Source organism: Corapipo altera, unplaced genomic scaffold (genome assembly GCF_003945725.1).
Source record: "Corapipo altera isolate COAL_440 unplaced genomic scaffold, ASM394572v1 302, whole genome shotgun sequence".
In the NCBI taxonomy this organism is placed as follows: domain Eukaryota; kingdom Metazoa; phylum Chordata; class Aves; order Passeriformes; family Pipridae; genus Corapipo; species Corapipo altera.
In genome coordinates this window covers 406,656-430,741 of record NW_020885052.1, presented here as the reverse complement: position 1 = coordinate 430,741, position 24,086 = coordinate 406,656, and the positions used below count along the sequence as shown (strand labels likewise).

The 24,086-nt window shown below is 42.1% G+C and overlaps 1 protein-coding gene and 1 long non-coding RNA gene across 2 annotated transcripts; one reads left to right on the top strand and one right to left on the bottom strand.

Annotated features, from left to right (window-relative positions):
* Positions 1–360: 360 nt before the first annotated feature.
* LOC113959632 lies at positions 361–6,975 on the bottom strand. The gene is made up of 3 exons (XR_003531886.1): positions 6,747–6,975; positions 4,872–4,936; positions 361–3,231 (listed from the first exon to the last, which is right to left on the bottom strand). It is a non-coding gene; the product is annotated as an uncharacterized LOC113959632 (long non-coding RNA).
* Positions 6,976–7,130: 155 nt separating this feature from the next.
* On the top strand, positions 7,131–23,583 carry SMTNL2 (smoothelin like 2). The gene is made up of 9 exons (XM_027668799.1): positions 7,131–7,554; positions 11,121–11,208; positions 11,950–12,195; positions 12,889–12,942; positions 14,481–14,556; positions 16,548–16,718; positions 17,288–17,405; positions 18,693–18,844; positions 20,414–23,583. The coding sequence occupies exons 1-9, from the start codon at positions 7,150–7,152 to the stop codon at positions 20,538–20,540; spliced, it is 1,437 nt and encodes a 478-aa protein (XP_027524600.1). The 5' UTR covers positions 7,131–7,149; the 3' UTR covers positions 20,541–23,583.
* The last annotated feature ends 503 nt before the right edge of the window (positions 23,584–24,086 follow it).

Sequence of the window (24,086 nt, the reverse complement as noted above, 5' to 3'; positions counted from 1 at the left end):
TTCTACATGAAACTTAGACCAAGGTTGAAAAAACAACTAGAAAACACGGAGAGAAGTTTTTTAGAATTTCACACGATTTTCCCAAACTGACCCCAGAAAAGCAGAACTCAGTAGAATCAGTACAATCATCGCGCATGCGCGAGTTCGTCGCCATGTACCCTGGGTATACCACGTGATCGAAGCGCTTTTCGTTTTGCGCAGGCGCGAGTTCCGTTCCGTTTGTTGCCCAAACTTTCCGCGTGACAAGGTGCATCGGTTTCGGCGATGCGCAGTTTTTATTTGCAGTGCCGCGGTCGGTCAGGAGGTGTCACCGACGAATCGTTAATCACGCGCAGTGTTTCGCCTTCACCGTCAGGTAGCACCAGCGATTTCTCTTTTTACTGCTTTTGCCTTTCCTCTCACGAGGTTTCTTGGAGACTCGAGGGGGGATCAAACCAATAAGAAGGACACTCAAACGGTTAAAGAGGTTTTGAACAACAAACGTTTAATTCTATTTGAAGGAGGGGAGAGAATCGGTATAGCTAAGGAACTATGACTAGTGCAGATGATAGATGATGATGTATTTCTACTAGTGAGTTCATCTACAAAACACTCGTAGCCCAGATCAGATCTTTGATTTTCTACTGTTTACCAGTAACATTTATGCTACAGGAGAAGAAAAACGTAAAACAAAACACTCAATAAGAACTTTCTTTTAAAACCAAGTAACTGGTAGCCCCACACAGCTGCTGTGACTATGGCAACTTTTGCTGTGAGCAAAAGTAGGTGGTGCCAGTGTGGAAACGGCTTTAGGAGCCACTGCTGAAGGAAGTACTGCTTGTTCTGATCCTTGCAGCCTGCTTGACTTGCCTCTGTGCTGTGTCTTGACTTAAGACATAGTCCATGGAATCTAGGTTCAGTAGTATTTAGCTTGTGCTGTCTCTTGGACACTGGAAGGGTTTTGCAGACTGACACTTGCTGTCCCTTTAGCTGTCAGTGGCCTTTCTTGGTATTTGGCAGTCATGATAGGGCTGTTAACCCAGCTTTTTCAAGAGTTGTTTCAGTGTAGCTTTCGCTGTCTTGGGTGCCAGTTTCCTGCCACAAAATATGCCCGTGTAACGCAGCCAAAGGATCCTTCCCACACAGGCTTTTCTGCGTTGCACATTTACTTAGCCAGTCTCCACTCTGAAGAGAAGTCGGGGTTCTTGACTGTTTATAGCCTTCATTTGGAGCCAGTTATTGTCTTTCTTAAGAGAATTATGACATAGTCAGAGGCTGAACTTACCCTTAGAAACACAGCATGACTGACAAGGCTATCTGTGGAGCATGTCCCATTTCCAGAAAGGATTCAATGACAGTTACTTGGGTTATAGGAAGACAGCTGGTGACAGCTGGCAAGTTTATCCTTTTATCATCGTGGCTGTCAATGCTGCTGTTCTTCCTTTAGTTCCATTTCTATGCACATCAGTTCTGCAGCCATGCTGATTAAGTGCAGAGGATGAATTGTTATTTCAGCCTCTTAGAGATCCTAGTCCCATTAATGGTCTAGCTGGCAAGAGGAGGGTTGGGGGGGGGTATTATCTTTTCCCTTCACGCTTTTGTCATTTGATTGATAAGAGGTAATTCTTCAGCTCAGTTTTCACTCCTGATGCTACAGTGTCACATTTACTAGGGAAAGATGCAAGTTAACAACTCTACATTGCATTCAGCTCTCAGGAGTAGTTTCCCATCTGTCCATCTGTGGCACAAAATTAGAAAGCAATCCTTCCAGCATGCAGCTCTGCCCTACCTTTCCCCCAGCCAAGTTATTCAGTCCACAGATTGTTAATTTTGTCATCTTCTCTTCTTCCCAACCAACAAAATACATGTGAAAAGAAACTAGCTGCAGGCTATAAAAGTGTAACTGCAAGTACTGATTGAAAGCGGAGCTGAGCTTCCTGGTCTTTTCACAGCTTTCTTACCAAACTCTCTGGCTTCCCTGCATCTCAATTCTCTATGGGAGAAGTAACCTGCTAAAAGCCACACAGAAGGATTAGCTAAGAAGGGCAGAGTAGCCTTCCCTACCCTCAGCTGCAGGTTTTATTAACTCCTCCAAGCTGCAACTAGTATTGCGGATTTTTTTTGCTCCTACTGTAACACAGCCCCTGTAGGTCATAAATCATTGTGGGCATCGTCACAGAACAACCTTGCTGGCCCTGTTATTGTTATTAGGTCTAGAAAGATGAGTTGCTGACCTTTACCAAGTGCTATTTCTGTTGACTGCTAAAAACCTTCAGAGCAAAGTTGCGTGTTTCCTACTTGTGCGAGCCAGACTCTCTAACTGCCTGAGAGCTTTCTGAATCTTAGCGAAGGAATCTGTGAAGACAGCCTCAGTTATTTCAAAGGGGAGCCTAGTTTACTCTGCATACACTCTAAGGAAAGGTAAGCTTCAGGCCCTGACTGCTGGTACCAAGTGCTACTGCTTAATCACATTCACATAGCTTGTGGTTTGCTTGTAACAGGAGAGCAAGCTCCCGTGTAGGAGGAGGCATGTACTGCTACCCACCACACAGACTGCCCACTCTTGGTGTGGGCAGCCCAGTGCTGGTCTATGCTCTAAGAAGCTCATTTAGAGTACAGTAGCAGGGTTGGAAACATGGCATCGTGTATTCCACTGATTTCAGGATAACAGTTGTCAAATGCTTGCTATTCTGCTCGGCATCTCAACTCTTCTGGGTATTACCCGCAAAGCTAATTTTAAGCAAAGCTTCCAAGCTGTACCAAGCAGTACAGGATACAGGTAAAGGAACTGCCAGTTCCACAATTGTGCAAAGTATGGAAGAAAACACCACCTTTCTAAATGCATCATAAGGGATGGGGGTAGGGTGACCCTGGAAAGATTTGATGTTGATGTTCATGGGAAAGTTGAAAACCAGAAGCATACGAAAGGTCCCTGTATTTTCTCTTATTTTAGGGTGAAGGATGACAAAATTGTATTACTTTAATTCCATTGGGGAAGTCTTAAATATTTTTTTGCTAAGGGACGTATCTTAGGGCAGCAAGGGACATGCATGCATAGGTGCACTGCTCCAGCTTCCTCCTTGCACAGCTTTGTCCTCCTCAGGACAAACGCTGAAACAGCAGAGAGGCAAAGCTCCAGCCTGATGCTAGAAAACTGAATGGGAACTGTATGAAGCTGAGTTCTCATCCAGCAGTTTAATCACTGGTGCTGTACACAGATCACCTCAGAAAATGCCTCTGTTTCCATCCTGTCTGTAAAGAAAGGAAAAAAATCCCTTAGCTTTCTTGACGAACTTAGTGATGTACTCTGCTCACAGTAAGAAGTACATGTATCTAAGAAATGGGTTATGAACTTGGTTCTATATAAAAGGAGTTGAAGCAAGGTCATGGGTAAGCACGCTGCCGCTCTACACATCCCCATGTTCATTGCTCTCTGATAATGAGTAACAGTTGGGATAAAAGGTTTTTGATGAAGCAAAACACAAATGTTTTTCTCTGCCTCTTTTTGTGAATGTTCATGTAAGCTTAGATACAGATGACCTTCCTTTGTTACTCATTTATTGCCCTGTGAGAGAGAAAAAAAATGCGGTATTTGGTATGTGCAATCTTCAAAATCAAGACCGAGGCCTGCAATCTGATTTTAGAGACACAACTGTAAATAACAAGTAACTCTGAAGGAACTGATAGAATAATTCCACATTAATGCTAATATTATAGCTGAGACTGGAATTTGCTGTTTATCTTTTAAATTACCAGCATAGCATATGCATATTTACCTTGATTAGGAGCTTCAGATCATTCCTTCCATTGTGTTTAATGTGAACGTGCAAGGTCTAGGTTCTATCTGTGGTAGAAGTCTTTCCCAGCCTTTCAGAAATTGTACTGCAAACATTACATGGCTGCCCTTGGTAAATTTCTGACTCTACTGACAATTGCTGGGTATAATCAGTGACGTAATGAACATTAACTGTGTCACCTGTGTGACACAGGCCAAAATGCCATAGCAGCCAAGGGCTAAAACTCTCCTGTTGAAAGAATAAAGCTGATTGCTCTCTCTTTGGGACAGTATCAACTTTGTACAGGTTTGCCACAGATTGTGAGCCTGTTTTAACACTCACGATCTCCTTCCTAAAAGGAAGCATAATGGAATCTTGGTGTAGAACAAGAAAGAGAGGGACAGCTCGTAGCAAGCTGGGAAGGATAACAAGCCAGAAAAGCAGAGCATTTGGGAGAAAGGGAACCCTAGTCAGGAAAAGAGACAAACAAATGTACTGGTCAGGCCACTATCCAAACTGGGAATTTTATATGGTGCACAGGAATGTGTTGTAAAGTTTATGAAGGATTTCTGAAGAGCTCATCACCCACCATTATCAGACAGGAAAGCCATTATCGAGCCCTGGTCATATAAATGGTCAAAGAGCCCTGAAGAATTCCATAATGGAATGCAGAGTGAGATAGTGGGGTACCTAGTGGAAGATTACACCAGAGGAATGAGCAAGAACAGCCTCATACTGGTCTCTTGACATTCCTGAAAATCTCTAGATGCTTAGAATGAAGACAAAAACAGACTCCAGTTAGCCAATTTGGGAACACTTTAGCTGGAGTTTTGTATGCCTTTTGGCAACTCCAAAGAGGAAGAACACCAGCCATGAAAGCCATGCAGCAGTGCCCAGCCTGATGACGTCACGATGCTATAACCGTGGAGCTGCTGCCTTCCCATAGTGTTGGGCAACCCTGCTCCTTTCAAATGCAAAACCCAAAGGTTGAATTACTGCAGTAACAAGTTTTCATCTTCCCTTTGAAAGGTTTGCTTGTGAGACCCTTAGCCTGGGTCACTCTCACAGTGCACCAGATTTCCATGAGACTCATGGTTACTTCTCGCTTTTGCCCACCTCTGTCTCAGTCTTGGAATTTCAAGTGGTGTCATCTCTGGCCCCCAGACTGGGTTAGCTGAATGCTGTGGAAAATAATAAGCCACAATTTAAGATACTGTGCATGATAAAGCAGGTGCTACAGAGGAGATGTGATTAAGAAACTGGTTTGAGTGAAGTGACTGTAGACTTTTTCCACTTCTGTAACAGAGCACTTGGAGACAGGTGCTGACAAAAAATGTCCCATTGCTGAGGTCTTCCCCTTGGCTTGTGTAAGCTGGAGCTAGGCCAGAGTATCAGGTTGCTTTATGCCATGAAAAGCTAGAACTCTGATCTGGAAAGAATTGGAACTGCCCATGGAATGCTGTCAGACACATGATCAGATAGCATTTGCTAAGGAGAGGATGATTGGGCCTCAGATACCCAAGATCAGCAGTGAGAAAACAAAGTTTGCAGCCATGGCAGCGACTGTTGTCTCTTAAATGTTACCCTCTACAGGGCTTGGCATCCTGAGGTGTAACGGAGACTGTTAGTCCTCCTTGTGGTGAGTGAACAGGGCCAAAGGAGCTGAAATACCTTGCACAAATCCTATTGCTGACTGTGGGTATCTGTGATCGCACGTACATCTGCGGACTCGCGCCTCGTGCAGGCACCCTCTTACCTTCTGCCTCAGTGTTGTGAAAATTCCTGGTGCCAAGCGAGAATGACACAGAAAATTTGCCTGTCAGTTATATGAAACAATTGAGGCTTCTTGGCTCTTAGCCCACGTGGAGGGATTGTTATCTTCAGCTGTTTTCAATAAGCTTTGCAGATTAGAACAAATGACCAAGATTAATATTCTGTGAAAAAGTATAAGCTTTCCTTAGTAATTAAAAAATATTGTAAAAATGGAAATATTTTCCATGCAGGGAGGAATATCTTCCAAAGAATTACAGTATTAGTACCATTAGCTAATAGCCGTGAGCTGTCAACTTTAATATTCACACACACATATATATTATTTCTAGATATGGTTGCATATGTAAAGAAATTACCTATGTGCTAGTGATAATTGAATTCTGTTATTATTGCTTTAGGGTTTTACACATAGTGACTTAAACCCTTTCCAACCTGGAGGTGGGGTTAAAAGTTGAGGCAGAACTTCTCCAACTTTCCCTTCTCATTCTAGATTTACAGGCTCAGCTACTTGCTGCTGCAAGAGAACAACTGCTGACAACTGTTAAATGATGACTCCTTTCTGTAAGAAAGTGACTGTAATGCCTGTAAGAAAGCAGTAATTGTGCTATAAGACATTGGCAATTTTCTACAGCAGTCTTTTGATGCTGTAAAATAGGTCCCACAGAAGAGCTTGGAGTAAAGGGAGAGAAAGGAAGAAGGAATGCATACAGTGGTCCTGGAAAAAAAAAAACAAACTAAGATATAAAGTAGTATTTAAAGTTAGCAGTAGCTTAGATAAATGGGTAAATACTACATAGAAACACACACACATACAAATATATACAAGGGAGTATAAGTTTGTACACTGAAAAACTATCAAGTGCAGAAATCTTTAAATTACAGTGTGCATCTTTTGTCCTGCTTAACTCCTGGAAGCTTGTGACACGGACCAGCGGGGATAATCTCTGTAGGGTTCTGAAAACATCTGGGAGACTAGGATGCTGCTAAATGTGTCTGTAAGTGAATTGGTTTTGCATATGAATGCAGTGTTCCTGAGAGAAAGAGGCACGGGTTCAGTAATATGGTAAATCTTGTATGGCACCCAAGAATTTTTAGGTACCTGACATAAAGTGCTGACACACAGACAGGCTAACTCATGGTGCACATTTGCTTAAAATATCTTCCAGATTCCCTCTTTCTGTGGGGCTTTTTTGCCTCGTGCTGCAGTAAAGAACCCACACGAGAGATTCTGCTCTGGCTGGTTTTCCACAAATATCACCCGCGCTTCGGGCCGTGTCGCCCCCGTGGCCCCGCCTGCAGACCACCGGCCCTCTCAGGTCTTCACGTCCTTGGGCAGCTGTGAACAAGCCCGTGCCCCCTTCTCCCTCCTTCTTCCACGGTTGCCTCCTGAAGTTACATCTGCCTGTCTGAGCGGGTGAGCGCTGAGCGAGGCAGCCGTCCCGCCCGCAGCCGCCGGGCGCGTCCTGTGCCCCTCGGAGCTCCTCCTGCCGGCGCCGCGGAGGGGGCCGGGCGTAGGGCTGGGCTTGGGGCCACCGAGAGGTACGTGGGGAAGAGAGGCGGCGGCGGCGACGAGTGGGAAGGCGAGCGGGTGCCGAGTCCCCCCGCGCAGCCTGCGGACACCATGGCCGGCGAGACCGAGGATCCGAACGGCCGGGAGGCGCAGACCGTCTGCGACGCCCTGGAGCGCTACGAGGACACGCTGCGGGGCGCCGTCCGGGAGATCCATGTGGACATCCAGCTGTTCAAGCAGGGGGTAGGGCGGCAGGTGGAGGAGGTGCTGCGCCTCGCCAGCCCCCTGGCACACACGGTCTCGGAGCTGCAGCAGGAGAACCGGCGCCTGCGGGCGCAGCTGGAGCGCCTGTCTCGGCAGGTGGAGGCCCTGGGCCGGTCGGTGGGGCTGCCGCAGGAGTGGGCGGACGAGGCGGTGGAGAGCCCCCAGGCCGCGGGGGCCGGCTCTCCGGGGCAGGGTTCGGCCGACGGCACGTTCGCCAGCCATGCCAAGCCAGCGGTCCCTGGCCGGAGCCAAGTAAGTGGTCACTGCCAAGGAGGCGGCGGGAGGAAGGGAGGGCCAAGAGGGTACACGGATTGTGCCAGATTCTGCATTGGCACGGGGGAGCGTTTAGGAACACAGGGTTCCTCTTTTGCAGTGCAGTGTCAGCGGTATTTTGGGAGGTGCTCTGGGAAATGGTCTTGGCCGTGATACCATATGGAGACTTACCTGATTGTGGCACAGTTTGGTCAAACTGGGATCTTGGTTAGAGTGGTAGTAACCTGTCAGTTCAATGTGGTTAGAAGTAAGAAGAGAAGATGGGGCATTCTCACCTGTCAGTATACATATGTACGTGAATATTTGCGTATCCTTTTTGGACTCGATTCAGAGGGATCTGTGTGCCAACAATGCAGTTTGCCAGTTGGCGAGCTCACAAAGCACAATAGCATATAGCAGGCAGTAACGTGAACAAGGCTGTGCCCCCACCCATTCTCCCTCCTTCTTCCACCGCTGCCTCCTGTCTGTGCCTCTGAAGGGGTGTGCACTAAACGAGGCAGCCCCGGCAGCCGTGCATCCTAAAACCTGCAGTGAGACAGCTTTGTTTTATAGCCATTGTCCCAGACTGCTGCAGCTTGTCCCTGGCAGCCTCACACAAGCTGTCGTGGTCTCCATGACCTAAACTTGCACAAACGTACACATTCCTGCCAGTGATAAAACTTCCTCCGGTGTAGTGGAGCATTGTAACTTGGGGCATAGACATGCCACTTAGTGGGAAGCTCATCTGGTACTGGAATGTTTTATGTCATACTTTTTCTATGTGTCTGTCTCTGCGGGAAGAGTTGAGAGCTCCTGTGCAATCTTTGATGCCAGGAGGGGGCAGCCAGACGGTACACTGTGATTGAGTCACATAAAACTGGAGTACTAGAACCTTGGCTTTCACAGATGACAGCCTATTTTATGTAATCTTGATTAAGCCATGTCTTAAGGGGTTTTAAGACTGCTGAAGCTTAAAAAAAATGGTCTGTGGTCTATCTAGGCTTGGAAATTAAATTCACTAAACTTGGTAGGAACAAGCAGAGTCTGTATTGCATTCCAGCCCTGTTAATTCCTACTGACTTACAAATGGGGGCATAGGGTTTCTCACATCTGGGCAATGAAAAGGTAAAGCTGCTGCTTGATACGTTGTTCCAACATAATTGTAGCAAATGCTGCCTTTTGCCGCATGTGACAAAGGTAAGCAGCACACCTACAACTTTTTGTTCCGTGGAGCCATCCACATCCTTGTTTGTATTTCAAGGAACAGAAGGGAGCTGAATGACATGGAAGGGACAAGGGATTGTGGTCCCTCACACCATTCCACCTGCTCCATCACCACTGTCTGCATTGCAGTGTGTCAGTTTTCACAGTCTGTGAAAAGTCTTGCATCAGTGTTACGGCAGTGTCCAGCTTTGAGTATCGGTCTGCCTTAAAGCACGGTCTGAGGTTCTGTTTGGATTGGAACCTTCCTGTTTTGCTTTGAGAGTTCAGGGAAAATCACTTAAGTACTGACGGTTCTTCAGTGCCCTCCCAACAATTTAGGTTGGAGAAGTTCCCAAGCTGGCATAGCTGACCGAGAGGGAATGTCAGTACTGAGACCTATGGGAGGTGCAGCTAGAGCCATACAAGCCAAACACGTGCAGTGAAAACATAATTTTGTAGATCAGGCTCTGATGTGGCTGTGCTGAATTGGTGAAAGAGCAAGCCTTGGTTGCCTGCTCTTGGTCACCCAGATTCTCTGTAATGAACAGTGTTCCTTCAGTTGCTTGCAGCTTCTGGTTATATGATCAAAGCATTTGAAACAGAGTACCATAAATGGCACTATGTATGTTTCCATATTTCCAGATATTTCCATGTTTCAAGATAAACAAGTACCTGTGATAAAATTGGTGACACCTCTAGTCTTAGAAAATACTTCTGTAAGTATGAGATATAAGAAGCAAGTAATACTGACCTGGGAATAGTAGCAAATCAAATGTGTCTTCTGCTTCTGAAAAGATTTATTGGTCAAATTCCTTTTTACTGTGTGGTTGATGCAGCATTAACTGGATACCAGAGATTCTGAGTATCTTCAGTGTCTGAAACATTATTTTCTAATATTGCTAGATTATTTTTCAAAGTAATTTAATTTAAAAAAAAGTGAATCCAGGGAGTTCCAAGCATAGCTCAGAAGTAAGGACACAAATGTCCTTTTAATTCTAATCTGGGCAATTTCTACTATGGTGTCCTTGAAAGCTGCTATACAACAGTCTAAATGCTGATTTAGGTGGAATTTTAAATGGCCATTAGCCACTCTGATTTGGAGGTGAGTCTTTCTGTTATTTTGATACCAAACCTTAATTTGGCTCTCTAACCAGACCAGAATCTGTGAGTTGCTTTCACAAATGTGGAAAATAAGGGATGTTTGAAGAATTAATTTCAGATTGGGATCCTGGAGCCATAGCTGCACTACTGAGAATTTTTGTTGATCAGATTTTGTATTTTGGCAGGAGCTTTAAACTTATGATATTTCCATAGTTTTTGTGGTTGAGCATGGTGCCTTTGTTAACAGGGAGGACTGAAAATACTCTAAGGGTGTTCTGTTTTAATACTGTCAGAAGAGTTTCTGTACAATGAGGACAGACTGCTGGCAGAGAATCTGCCTGCATTGGTCACAGCAGCAGAGCGATGAATAGCTGACTATGAACACCTATGAAGGTCAAAACAAGTATTACCCATTGGTATCTCTCTGTGGTGACCTGATGGCACCCAACAGTTAGTCAGCCTGGGAGTAACTGCATGAGACATGATGACCTGGGTAGACATAATGAACATTATTAATGATATAATTTACGTGTTCTTGCTTGTAGATGCTGCTTCTTGGGAGCTACGTTTTTTTAACTGAAGTAATCACTTGTCTGTGAAGCAGTTTCTTCTTTCTTTAGTTACTACAGCCAAAAAAATCACATAGTTCCTCATGGTGTTTTGCATGCCTCCCCCAAACAAACAAAACCACCAAAAAACCTCATACCAAAACACCAAAAAAAATTCTTGGCTGAGTTTTCTGGAATTATACTGGCAGATGTTATTGGGAAAATTGATGTTTTTTTCAGAAAAAAGGTATCGTTACAGAAGTTACAGATTATAATACAGCTGTAAAGTTCTAGGATTGTATTTAGTTTATGTATTGCTTTTACAATGTCTTTTCTTAATGTACTTTTTTTCTGCAGCAAATGGAAAAAAATTGCAAAGCACTGTTTCTTGCAATCTCAGTCATTTTCTCCATTATTGTGCAGAGTCTTCTGTTTATCATCTTCGCAGTGGATGGTGATACCTTTATCTGTCAAAAGATAACACCTTGTGGGTACATGGGGTCTGTGAGGACAAGTGTGCCAAGACTGATACAAGTCCTGCATTGCCAGTACTCCATTTGCAGCCTTGGCTCTTGGGGTTAGGTATTTGTTCCCTTCTTGTATTGTGGTCACTGACACAAGGAAGGCCTGTTCTTGGCAGATGTTTCTAGATATTCTTCTCACTTTTGCTGCTGTTTGAAATTTAGCTGTCATGTCTGTTGTCTGTTCTGACAGAGTGTGGACCTGGATGACCACCACAAACCCGAGTTTAGAAGAGTTTTTAGTTCTTCCATCATTGAAAATGGATATCGATCTTCATCAGGTAGGAACAGGGCATGAAATGACGTAGCACTACTTGTAAAATACCTGATTCTGGCAGGCGTAGAGCAGGTCTCACATGTTGGAAGTGTTAGAATCCACTATGGTTTCAGCATGGATATTGTCCTGTGGCACCAATACTTTACTTCCTAATTAGGAGTTTAATTTTTAAACTTTAACTTAATTGTTAAACATGCATTATGGTGTTTCATGAACTAGAGGCTATTACTGTCACATTATGTTGGACACTAGTGGTAGTAAGGCTTGCTATTCTGGGTGCCATTGTAGCTTTGCATCCCAAAACATCTCGCAAATTACCTGTCCGCTTCCATCATCTTTCAGTTGAGGAAGGACTTACTGTCTGCATTTTAGAGAAAATTGAGTTATACAGTGTTTCATAAAACCATGAAAAGAATAAACATGCTGCCACCTCACCCAGGGCAGGAGATGGGGAGTGAGAGCTGCACAGAGGAACAGGAGTAGCTTACCAAATGCAGATACTTGTGTATTAATGATCTAAAGACATTGTTCCTGCTGAGATTCATGTAGAACAAGTACGATCACTGCAAGGATCACTTGCACTAGGGTTGTTTCTGCAGTGTAAGTGGTACAATGTTCCACAGGGAGAACAAGGTGGGATAATTTCAAGGGCTTGTAAAATAAAGTTGTTGCGTGGAAATCGGTTTGTAACTGTTACAAATCTACAAACAAATTTGCTTCGTCTCTCCTTTTTTTTTTTATTCAGGAAGTCAGGTGAAAGTCTGCCATGAACTGACCTCTTTTCAGATGTCAGACTCCTCTTCCCCTGAAGCCCATGCCCCTGCAGTCACCCTACAGATGCCTCACCTTCCCGTTACTGCAGTAACCAGGACATCTGAGAAGTTTTCAGGAGAAAACATCTGTTCAACAGGAACAACTAATGCATCTGCTGGCCTGCTGGGACAGAGCAAGAGCAAAAATGCAATGGCAGTAAAAACTTCCAACCAGCCAGGTAAAAGAGACAAAAATAACTTGCTGAAGGTGCATCCCATTTCCTTACTTCAACTGGTGCTGTGAGTATTGTCCTGTGACCTAGCGGTAAATCTGAAACCTTGCTTCTATGGCTATGTATCCCATTATGAGACACTCCAGTTTGGAATATTGTGGGTCCTAGCTGGAGCTTTAGGCTCTAATGTCGCATCTGCTGAGAATTTTTGCTGCCTAATATATTTGAGTTCTTAGTGAAGCCTATCTTCTAGCCCAGTTACTAAATTCAGTAAGTTACTGAACCTCTTCAACACAGCTGTTTTGATGAAATTTACAGGAGCTTTTAGTGCTTTGAGACCTGAGGCCCCTTGAGAAGTTGGGCAGATAAATTTATTTGGCTAACAGGTTCCAATAGTCACTTGGAGGAAGAAATGACTGACAGCAGTCTGACACATATACACAAGTCAGAGTGACTGCAGAATCTCATTTATACCTAAATTGAGGGTTTAAAAAAAACCAAACGTATTGAAGTCAATCATCCTTGAGCTGTGACACTTACAAATTGGACTATTTATGTGGGTCAGAAATTACAGAGGGAAACCAGATAGAATTGCCAACAAGAGATAGGGATTATTTGCAGATTGTTCTTTTAACTTTTATCTTATTAAAGCTGAGAATGTAGCAAAACTTTCCTTTGTCTTTTTTTCTGCTGATACAGTGAAGGACTGGAATTCAGTTACGGTGAGAACAGTGGACTCATCTGCCACTGGAGGTGAGTGTTCTATCAATATGCCCTTATGCAACACAAATTGAGAGGGATTCTATGCTCTTTGTCTGGGGGCTCAAGATCTGAGCATGTAGTTCTGATTAGTAGGTGCATGGTAATATTAAAATTGATGACAAGTCTGTGTGCAGACTCATGGAATCATGAAGACTTGTTCCACTGTGTCAGATTCTCAGTCAGTTAGAAGTGAGGGGTACTCATCCTTATTTGTATGTGGATGTACATGGGTACTGTTAGACAATCTCTGCACTGGAAACCATAGGTATGAGAAAAGTGTGGCAGACAGTTTGTGCAGTCAAGATTTGAGCTGATCAGTTGAAAACTGACTGTACACAAGGTAAGGGCAGTTGGAAAACAGTGTGCCCATATTGAAGCAAATTCCTTTGAGCAGGATAGAATTGAGTAGTCTCCTTTGTAATATGAATGTGTCAAAGGACATAATGCCTTAAGAATTTCTGATTTCAGTTGAAGTAGATGAGTTGAGCTCTATCCAGAAGTACTTCTGATTGATGTCACCGAACTGTTACTGTCTGCACGATGTGATGGCATTTAACAGTGGTCTCAAGTGTTGGTTTATTTAACAAAAGATGTAGCCCGTCCAGAATAGGCATCACAGTCTCCTTATCTTAAAGCGTTTGAGATTTGCATAAATATCTGGCAATTGTTAGTGGTCATGAATTTGTCACGTCTATGTGCTGGCATTTACCAGTGTGTTTTACATGAGAAGTGTAGTTGATCTGGATCCCTTCTGTAAGAAGTGGAGAGAGTTCAGCTTTTCCAGAGAGTAATTTGGACAGTGATCAGGCTGGATTGCTTCTGAGATGCCAGTCCTTCTTCTTTGTCTATAGGAGCCTTAAAGAAATAAATTGCTAGCTTATGCAACAAATTTTGGCTTCAGTGTGTAAAACTGGGCAAGACACTCCACTTTTCTGCATTTGTAGGGTACAGCTGGAGTCCGGAGCTGGGCTCTAAGTGGCAAAGTACTAAAGCTAGAAGCTCAGAGGTGGAGGGAAGAAGATGCAAAGTTGTTTTTAAGCCACCTTTACAACTTTTGAATCTGTTCTACCTTACAGACTAAAATGTTTCCTGGTAGAAATTAGGTAATTTAAATTATGCTCTCAATTATGTCAGACTCCCCAGAACTCCCTATGTCTACCAGAATGACTTTTGCAAGGTGAGCTGTAGCATCTTTCCTTTTAACTGAAACATCCATGCCCTCCTCTGAGTTCTGCCCAAGGCCCTGAAATGATCTGACCTTCCCAGTGCGGTTTTATCAAAGGCATCCTCTCACGGTCCTTTCTGGTATGTTTACACCACCTGCACTGCAGTACAACAATTTTACAGAGAAATTGAACCCCTGGGGAAAACCCCTCCCCAGCTTATTAGTTCATATGGAAGTTAGAGGCCTGCAGCTTTTCAGTGTGGTGAGTAAAAATCAACGTGTGTGTATCTATCAGGAAATTATTTGAAAGCACACGAGGAAAGTTTCTGCCATAATGCATCTTGTCTCTTCTGCTTTTATATAGAGAATGCCAATTCTGTCACTAAATCTGTCTCAGCTGTGAGCTATGGGATACAGAGTGGAACCAAAACTGGTGAAAGGTACGTATTTCTCATGACATTTTGTTAGGCCGTTGTGGTCAATATAGTCTCAAGGGACAGGTGTTCCGCTGGCTTGGAGAACAGGTTAGTCCCAGATGCTGTATTTAACCATTAGAAGTATAATTGTACATTAACGTACTTGCCCCATTGTCCTACATTAACCTAGGTAATAGTTTTAATGTGTGTACTATGTCCATCAACATGTAAACAGGCATATTCCTCTTAACCACCCTTCTACTTTCAGGGAATAACCGATCAATGACTACTGGAATAATCACACTATCTGTACTAAAACCATCCTACTGATGTACATAATAGTTTTCATTCAACACAGCAGCACTTGTGTACATACCCTGAGTCTTCTCAGGTGAAACATAGCAGGTATATCTATTTATCGTACTTCTCATTGAAAATCAGCAACCTGCTGTATATATGATCCTGTATGTCTAGTTTCGAGATCATTCGTTCCCCCTAAATCCGTTGCACAACTTGCCCTTTTGTGCCTTTGATTCCTTTATCAGACCCGTATCTTGGTTAATCCTAACACCTTTCTTTTCACGACACATCCGGTAGGCTGCGCATCAACATCTCACCCGTGATCACAGCACTGCGTAACCTTAGCACTTTTGGCTCTTCTTTAGGGGGCTTCTTCAGGCTGCCCCACCAGTGTACTGAAGAACAGATGAATTCCTGGTGCTGTATTATAAGCCTGTCAAAGGCTGTGAGCTTTCCTGTGGGCTAAGTGGAACAGAGATGAGAAAGGATAAAATTTTGTAGAGCAGTTTCAAGTAGACCTAATTGTGGATTTCCACATTGTCACAGTCTTAATCAGGAAGACTCTCAGTGCCTGCCAGTAGTGGATTTTTGTTTGGAGGAAGAAGTCATCAGGTCCTTCGAAAACACTTTTAAAAATACTCAGCTGTGTAGAAATTTGTACGTTGGACTTAATTTTGGAAACCAACATATGACTGCCATCAAATATCCTTGGTTTGGCTAGCCTAGAGTTTAATTTGTAGATAAGTGCCTTGCTGAGGACTACTACACATTCCTGATTAATTCAGAGTTGCAGTTGCTTAGTATAGGATTACGTGGTATCACAATTACTCCTGGCATATCCAGGCATCCTCAGCATGCAAATTATCCATCAAGAAAAATGGAAGAGCAGCCAGTTTAAATCTTTTCACTTGGGCTTGCATCTGCCTTGAAAAAAATCCCAAATTAGGCATTACATTTCTTTTGAGGTGGTTCCAAAATCAGCACTTCCATATCTGAGTCATATGCTGAGCACGCAAGAGAACTTGGTGTCATCTCTGACCTCGATCTGTATCAGAAATTAACTAGTGACACTGATGTCTTTGCTCTTTGCCTGTTTCCTCATCTCTGTCATAGGGAACATTTCCAAGTGTGATGTGTGACTTACTTTGTTAATGCTGATGAAGCAGTTTAGGGCTCAAATTAATTAGAATATAATCCTATATTTCTTGATGAAATTACTGGCTTGCAGTCAGTGAAGCAACAGTGATATGAGCTTAGAATTCTTGCACTATAAGTAAAAATTTCAAAACTACTTCCTGATTTACCCTTCAGATTCCATTTTTAAAATGTGACTTACTCTCCAGGAAATTTCCAGTTGGAAATTAAAGGGATTTAGTGCTCCTGTGTGGGCACAACTTCTATTTTTCTTTTCTTTTTCTCTTTTTTCTTAAAACTGTTTTAATTGTTGTTCTGCTCAGTGGTACAAGGTGCTTGTGACTTGTCCAGCTGTGTCTTATTTGTAATAGTACCTCAGAATCTTCTATACTTAAGTGCTGTTGCGTGTCAATAAAAATTTTACTTTTATTAAAAACGCTTTTGACTCATTCAGGTCCTCTTGAAATGACTCTTTTGGGAAGTTTAGAGTAGGCAGTAGTTGAACCTTTGTGCTGACTCCTGGCATTGCAGAGAGTTACTCTTTTGTTTAGCTGCATCCTTTTCATGTTCTGTTTCTCCAGTGCCGCTGATGGTTATTGTGAAGTGACCCCTAGCTCTCGCTCCTCTCCTCCCACTGTGCATCGCCCAGTTGAAAGGAGACGGGAACTGGTGCGGTCTCAGACGCTCCCACGGACTTCAGGAACTCAGGCCAGGAAAGCACTTCTTGAGAAATTCGAACGTGATGATGCAAAGTACGTCACACTCCTTGTCTCTAGAATGGTTTGTTAATGGGAAACTGATTTGTTGATTAATACCAGCAGAGTACAGCTGGGTGGGAGGACTCTCTCCGTGTAGGATTTTGAGCTAAGGGACAATACAAGGTCACATAAAGCTTCGCTGACTTCACAGACTGAGCTCTGGAAATTCACAGCTACAGATTCCTCTGGCTTTGGAGTTGTTCAGCTGAAGAAGCAGGTGCCTTTTTTCAGGAAAGAGTTCTGTGACAAGTTGCCTTCTCTGTCATTATAAAGAGGCTGGGACTGTAGACTTCTGTTGCCATTCATCGAGGACCAGAAGTATAGACTCTTCTTTATGCATCATGATGGGAGTATGATTTAAATAGAAGAGGGCCTGGAATCCTGGCTTTAGTGAAATAAAAATTAGTTTTTCTTGCAGGAACAACAACTCAAAGTTTCAGCAACATGTTTCTCAAATATCACCTGGACAGGGGCTGACCTGGGCAAGGTTGCATAGATGTTCCTGACAAGTAGGTTTAAGTTTTTCTAGAATGTAACTTATTCTGGTCTCTGTTAATTTTCAGAGGAAAAGGAGAATCCAGAGCTAAGCTGAAGAGGTCGCTGAGTTTTGGGGTTGCCAGCGCTAGCAGCATTAAACAAATTCTGTTAGACTGGTGTCGCTCAAAAACCATAGGATACAAGGTGAAGATATGCCAGCACTTTCAGCTCTCTCTTTTTTTCAGGAGAATTTGCCAAAAACATATACTCAAAAAGTGAACGTAAAATATGTTACACAATGAATTAACTTCCTCAGGGTCATCCATTTTTGCGTGGGTAACGCAAACATGGTTTGCATGGGCAGCACTTCAAGGCAGTGATTGCATGAGTGAGATTCTGTATGTCTATTAAACCAATGCATTAGTGTTTTTCTGAAAGCCTACATTTTTGTGCTTATGGACATAGACTTCAGTATACACTCACACTTTTTTTTTTCTTAGTTGCAGGCTGTGATTTTTGCGTTCTCATTATATATGGAAAGTTCTGAATAACATTTTGCCAGTGCATGGAGACTATGGCCATTTTGCTATACAGCTGACCAAAGTACTCTCTATTACCAGTAAATAAGGGAATTTGTAGTAAATGGTTAAGTTTGAATCACACCATGAGCAAATCTCTATGAGGTAACGTCAGTGTAACTAAAATAATACAACAGTTGAGATTTTATTCATTTTACTTGGCCTTAAACTGCAATTGCCAAAGCAATTTCCAGGTGAAATAGATTTTTTTTCTAGGTTTATTTGTGTGTGTAGTATGTTCTTCAACATTACTATAAAAGGTTGCATAATTATTGCTGAACTGTACGTTATACTATACATAAGCAGAACTAATGAAAATTACTGTTAATTGCTTACCAGAAAAGCTGGGGCTTCGGTTTTATGATGGGAAAGCAGCATGAGACAAGAGCACAAATATGTTTCTTTTCACTGTGGCAGCTGAAAGTAACAATAAGAATTTGTTTTAAGAATCAGTTTTTGCAGTAGGTGTAATTCTTCCCATACTTCTGCCTATTCATGTGTAAACAGGCATTGAATTGGGCAAAGCAAGCAAGCATAGTCCTTGTCTAGCGTTATTCACAGCCACAAAACGAACTGTTCTTCAGTTATAAATCCTGGTGCACTGGGCCTGCTCCAGAGCTCACTGATGTTGATGACATTCTTCACAGTATTTTCAGTGGGCTTTTAATCAGGGGCCTTGACTGTGTGTCTGCTTTGCATCTGAGTATTTCAGGCAAAAGGCTTTCATTGCTAAGTGCTCTGTTTTTTTTCCCAGAATACCGATAATGCAGTGGATAGGGATGAAAAATATAAAGCCTGTACTGTGTTGCTTTTGGTAGTGGGAGAGAAGAATAGAAAATGGCACTGAGCAGAAGCAGCTGCTCTTATTTGTTCCCCCGTGCAATATTAACGTTTGGTTTTTTCATCATGACAGCACATTGATCTCCAGAACTTCTCCTCAAGCTGGAATGATGGGATGGCATTCTGTGCTCTTGTACATTCTTTCTTTCCTGAAGCTTTTGATTATAATAAGCTTGACCCAGCTAATCGCAAGCAGAACTTTGAACTGGCCTTCACCATGGCTGAGTGAGTACCACATTAGCTCTCTGTGAAATGCTTCCAGTTCAAGTCTAATGCAGTGGGCAGCACTGGGCAGCAGTGAAGAGTTTAATTACTGTTCTTGTAGAACCTATATCAGTAGCTTGCATCTGTCATGCCATAAAGGATAGAGAAATGCACAGAAGAAACATAGAATGTGTGGGAGACTTCACCTCTATGCATTACTTCGGTTGAACAAGAATGAAGGTTGAATTCGGTGTAGGTAGAGATCAAGGCTGAGAGCTTCTCAATATCTTGACCATGTGACCGCACTTCTGAAAAGGGACAGAGCTAATACCCTCAGACACATTGTCCTGTTTCTTTTCGATACTGTATAGCATCAAATGCTAACTCGTTTGTTAAAGTCATTATGAGTGCTAACTTGTCAGTCAGAAATAGTAACTTTCTTGAGCTAATATCAACATGATTCTTAGAGTAAGAACATCTGTATACAGCTGGGTTTGGTACGTTTTTTCCAAATACTAACAGGCAGTGGGAATATGTGGCTGATGCAGTAACTTACAGAACTGGATTTGCTATTTGCCATTCAGAAAAAAGCTTTCAAAATTCTTAGCATAATGTTGTTTCTCCTTATTACAGCCTTTAGCAAAGGAGTTAATTTAGGAATTACAAGGTTTTTTGTATGCACACATATATGTATATTTATCAAAAAATTTTGTTGCTTGTCAGTGAGTTGGAAGTGATTGATCTCTAAAGTAAAACTCTAGAACTCTTAAAGGAAAACTGTAGTGTTCTACGTCAATGTATGTATAATGGTAAGAATAGAGGAGAACAGAAGACAACATGCACACAACATAAGAAACATTAGGTGAGAAGTATCTACAGAAATTACTATTTATAGCTGTGATTGCCTTTAAACTGTTTTCTTCAAGTTCCAGAAAAGCCTGTTCTCTCAGTTATTGCTGTTCAACCCAGTATGAGCTCTGCTGATCAAATTGCTTCCCGCCTTTGTGATTTTTCATTTAGGCCTCTGCAGGTCTAAATCTGTTCCTTTCTGCTGGTCCAGATTCAGTCAGGCTTCTGCTCTCCAACCTAAGCATCTGAGAGTGATGCCCTAGTCACTCACATCTTTAAGATAAAGAGGTGGTGGAGAACAAACAATTCACAGCCACATGGGCCTTAACTGGCACATCTCATCTCTTCCTGTGTTTTTCCATTCTTTTGGAACTTGCTATATATTAACCAGAAGCTGAGACATGGGCAGACTAATGTGAAATTGGGCTACATGGTAGAGATATCAGGAATGTGAATGGTAGTCAGTGAAAAAAAAAACAACCAACCCGTACACAGGCTTCAGATCAGATCCCAGTATAGAAGAAGAGAGGGAAAGAACAGGAACATTCCATGCTCACAAAAATAACAATCTCCAACCTGACCTTGCTCATTTCACTGTGAAATGAAAGGCTGCTGCTAAACCTCAGCGTTTCTTAAATGTTTCAGTGATGCTCAAATCAGAGCAGCAAATGAATCTTGAAAGCAGCTACAGGCCTCATATTTAACTCTTGATTTGCTGTATCTGGTTTATTATTACTACAGGAAAATGGCTCATTGTGACCGTCTGATAGAAGTGGATGACATGCTGATGATGGGTCACAAGCCAGACCCAATGTGTGTCTTCACCTATGTCCAGTCTCTCTACAGCCACCTACGACATTTTGAATAAAAGCATCGACACCTCTCCAGCCAGAAGGGTCAAGTACAGTATGCTAATGGGAAAAATGACATTTTGCAAGTGGAGCACAGTGTTATTTCTTGCTTTTTACTGTCCCTTTGCTTACATTCAGCTGTGTGGCTGGCTGACTGAAGTGTTGGTGAGCAGTGCCTTGAAGTGTCGATCACATCACCATGTATGGAAATAGGTTTGAAAAATACAAAAAAACATAGGCAAAGGCAAATGCTGTCATTTTGGTGCTGTAGTAGGTTGGATTTTTAATATTTTTATGATTAAAGATCACAGGAAGCTGATTTGCTGCTCCTATCTCTATAAGGTTGGGGACACAGTTTTATGCAGTGACAAGTAACTCTGCTATAAAGGTGTTTCCTCTTAAAAATGCAGGTAAAACTCCAGAAGACAGCACCTTCACTTCCATTTCTATGTTGAGCATAGTACGAAAGAAATAGCAGATGGACGAGGAATTATTCTGTTTAGCAAATAATAACGTACAGTACTCAACCACTAGGGCAATATTGTCTCTTCTGCAACCCTGCCCCTCTGCCCCAGCACACATGCACAGAGATCAAACAGGCATTGTTTTGTTCTCTTAAAACATAAAGAGAACAAAACCTCTGGTCTGCTGCCTGCGGTGACAAATAACTACCAAGTTGCACACCAGCGTTTGTCTGTAATGTGCACATCTAAAATGATTTGCTTAGAGGCATGTTAAAGCCTCTACTGGCATCCCTGGATTAATTTCTTGATCATGAAGAATGGCAATGGCTGCTCTGTATATGAGATTGTGTGCTTGCATAATTTACGATTACAGAATAGGTGGGAGCTGGCAAGGTACAAACCTCTCTGAACAGTTGGAATAGAAACAAGGCTGTAGTGTGCTTAGACATGGACTCTGCAGGAGAGCAGCTCTCCAGTGTGGATGGGAGTGAACTCTTTACAACTTGTTCGGTCCTCTTGCTGACCCAGAGGTAGACAGACAATACACCAAAAATGTATGAAAGATAACAGTGTCTTGAAATGCCTTGCACTACTTTCAGTTTTCAGTTACATTAGCACCGAAACCACAATACAGTTCGATTATTCCAGATTTACTAGACAAAAGGATCGTGTATCCCTCTTTGTGGCTTTCTTTTTGATAAATCAACAGAGCCTTGTTTTCACAGTGAATGTTAAAATCAAAACCACTAAGAAAGCATACTTTAAGAAAGCCTTTTAAAATTATTTCTTCCCTAAGAACAGGCTCATAAAAAGTAAAAACTGAAAGCCAGAAGCCCTCTGCTCATGCTAGAGAATGTTTTTTAACCTGCACTTGTGCTTTTTGTAGATATTTATAAAGATTACTTTGATTCTGTATTGATGACCATTTATAATAAAATATGTCAAGTGCTCTTCAGATTTGTTGCATCGCTTTAGAATGAAGTGACAGATAATCATTCAATGAAAACAACACAAAGCTTTTGCTTAGAAGATTTTAGTTCTATTCATGATGCTTTGAATTTCAGTTTTAAAAAGTACAGAAGTTCAGTTGCATTTGGAATATGATTTTCGTTCAGTCTCCCTTTCTAGTCAAGTTTACTTCAGAAACCATGAATGAAGCAACCATTTTATTAGCAGTCTCAGGAAACAACAACAAAACCACCAAAAGTGTATTAAAGCAAAGTATAAGTTATCTGCTCTAGGTGTGTATCATCAGGTTCTGTTTAAAGTGTAGCTATGCTGTTGCTGTGACACTGTGGCAACTGTTTCAGAGACTTAAATACACTTAATAATATAAGGATCTGAAAGATACTTAATCAAATTAGCAGGATCCTTGGTATTGTAAATCTCACAGCTTTCATGAAAGTGGACAGAGATTGGGTGGGCTGTTCATATTAGTCATGTAACTGCCATTGTCTTCAGTTTTTTACTTTGTCTTGAACAGCCATAATTCTGAGGAGTGAGTGTGCACCTGGAGCTCTACCAAATGCCTCGTAAGGCTAAACACACTGTACTTATGGTTTGGAGAAGTTTGGATTAAGCATGATGAGAAATCTGTCCATGGCTGTCACCTGCAATACACCTATTTACGTTCTCACAGCAGAATACTTTTTATTGACTAGCAGAGCCAAGTTCCATCATAGCTACCACAAGAGGGGCAATACTGGCTTTATACATCGCATTTCTTCACAGTCCCAGGGCATGGATGATTTTACTGTGTGATATGAGTGCTAAAGTCACAGGTAAGTGCTTGGCCAGTTTAGGCCTAGTAGCATGTAATTATATAAAGGAAGTTTTGGACAGTAAAATTATTGCCAATTCACCAGGGTGAATTTACACCCTTTCTGTAATTTAGCTTGTTTTCACAGCTACCCAGAAGGTTTTTGTACAGGTTTTCTAAAGTCTTCCCACTTCAAAGAGGTGATGGTAAAGATACCTGGTACTTGCCAGCAAACTGATTGGAGGAAAGTGGAAAACTGTAAGCTGAATTTAACTGTTAGTGTTTCATGTGTAAGAAGATGAGGGAGATAGTGCTATGACGTAATTTTAGAAAAACTTACAGCTTGGTGCATTAAGAGATCTGATCTATATGAATAACCTCAACTACTTGATTGTATGATTAAATTGAAATTAAAGTATATAATGTATGCCCCAATGGATTTTTCAGTATTTTTATTATTTAAAAAAATGCAGAGAGCATGTATGTATATATGACAGGAAATGTGTTTAGCATGAGTGATAAAGAGAATAAGTTGGCATAATATATATTTTACATAAATGGACTATTTCTTAGCTTTTCTAGTGTTTCTGCACTGTATCTAAAAGTGTCTAAGGTTGTTTATTGGCAACTTGATCCTGCTTTTAAAGGCTAGATTTGTTTGTTCTGTGCAATATTTTCAAGATAATGTCAGCAGAGGCATCATCTACTTTTTAAGATTATGTTTGCGTACAGCTTCCCACAGCAGGAAAGTCCTTCTCTTTGAAAGTATAATAATTGGATGGATGCCTTTCATCACTTTTCCTTTGTGTGACATTTGCAATAAAGTGTTTAAACATATGTTCAAACTCCTGTATACATGCAATTAGTTCTAAAACTAGCCTACAAGGTTCAATGTGTGTCATTAATTTAAACCTGGCCTGGTTTACAGGGATAGTTTTAAAATGTCCAGAATAAAAGATGGGATTGCTTTGCATCAGGTGCATTTAAAAGCCACTTTCAGTTATGTTAAAATAGCTCTGAGTCTAGATAAAGTCTCAGTCAAGTTAACTTAGGGTCATAGAATAGTTTGGGCTGGAAGAAACTGATCACCTCTCTGGACCACCTGTGCCAGTGTTTTGCCACTCTCATTGTAAAAAAATTCTTCCTTACAACTAGTCTAAATCAACTCTCTTTTAGTTTTAAACCATTGACCTTTGTCCTATCGCTACAGGCCCTCCTGAAAAGTTTGTCCCCATCTTTCTTATAAGTCCCTTTTAGGTACTGAAGGGCTGCAGAAAGCTCTCCCCTGAGCCTTCTCCAGGCTGTACAGCCCCGGCTTTCTCAGCCTTTGTTCATAGGGG

Bases quoted from the DNA above. Each gene is read 5' to 3' on its own strand.
- SMTNL2 (XM_027668799.1), top strand. From the start codon at position 7,150: ATGGCCGGCGAGACCGAGGATCCGAACGGCCGGGAGGCGCAGACCGTC. The intron at 16,719-17,287 runs GTACGTCACACT...GTTAATTTTCAG, and splicing joins TTCGAACGTGATGATGCAAA to AGGAAAAGGAGAATCCAGAG. The intron at 18,845-20,413 runs GTGAGTACCACA...TTATTACTACAG, and splicing joins CTGGCCTTCACCATGGCTGA to GAAAATGGCTCATTGTGACC.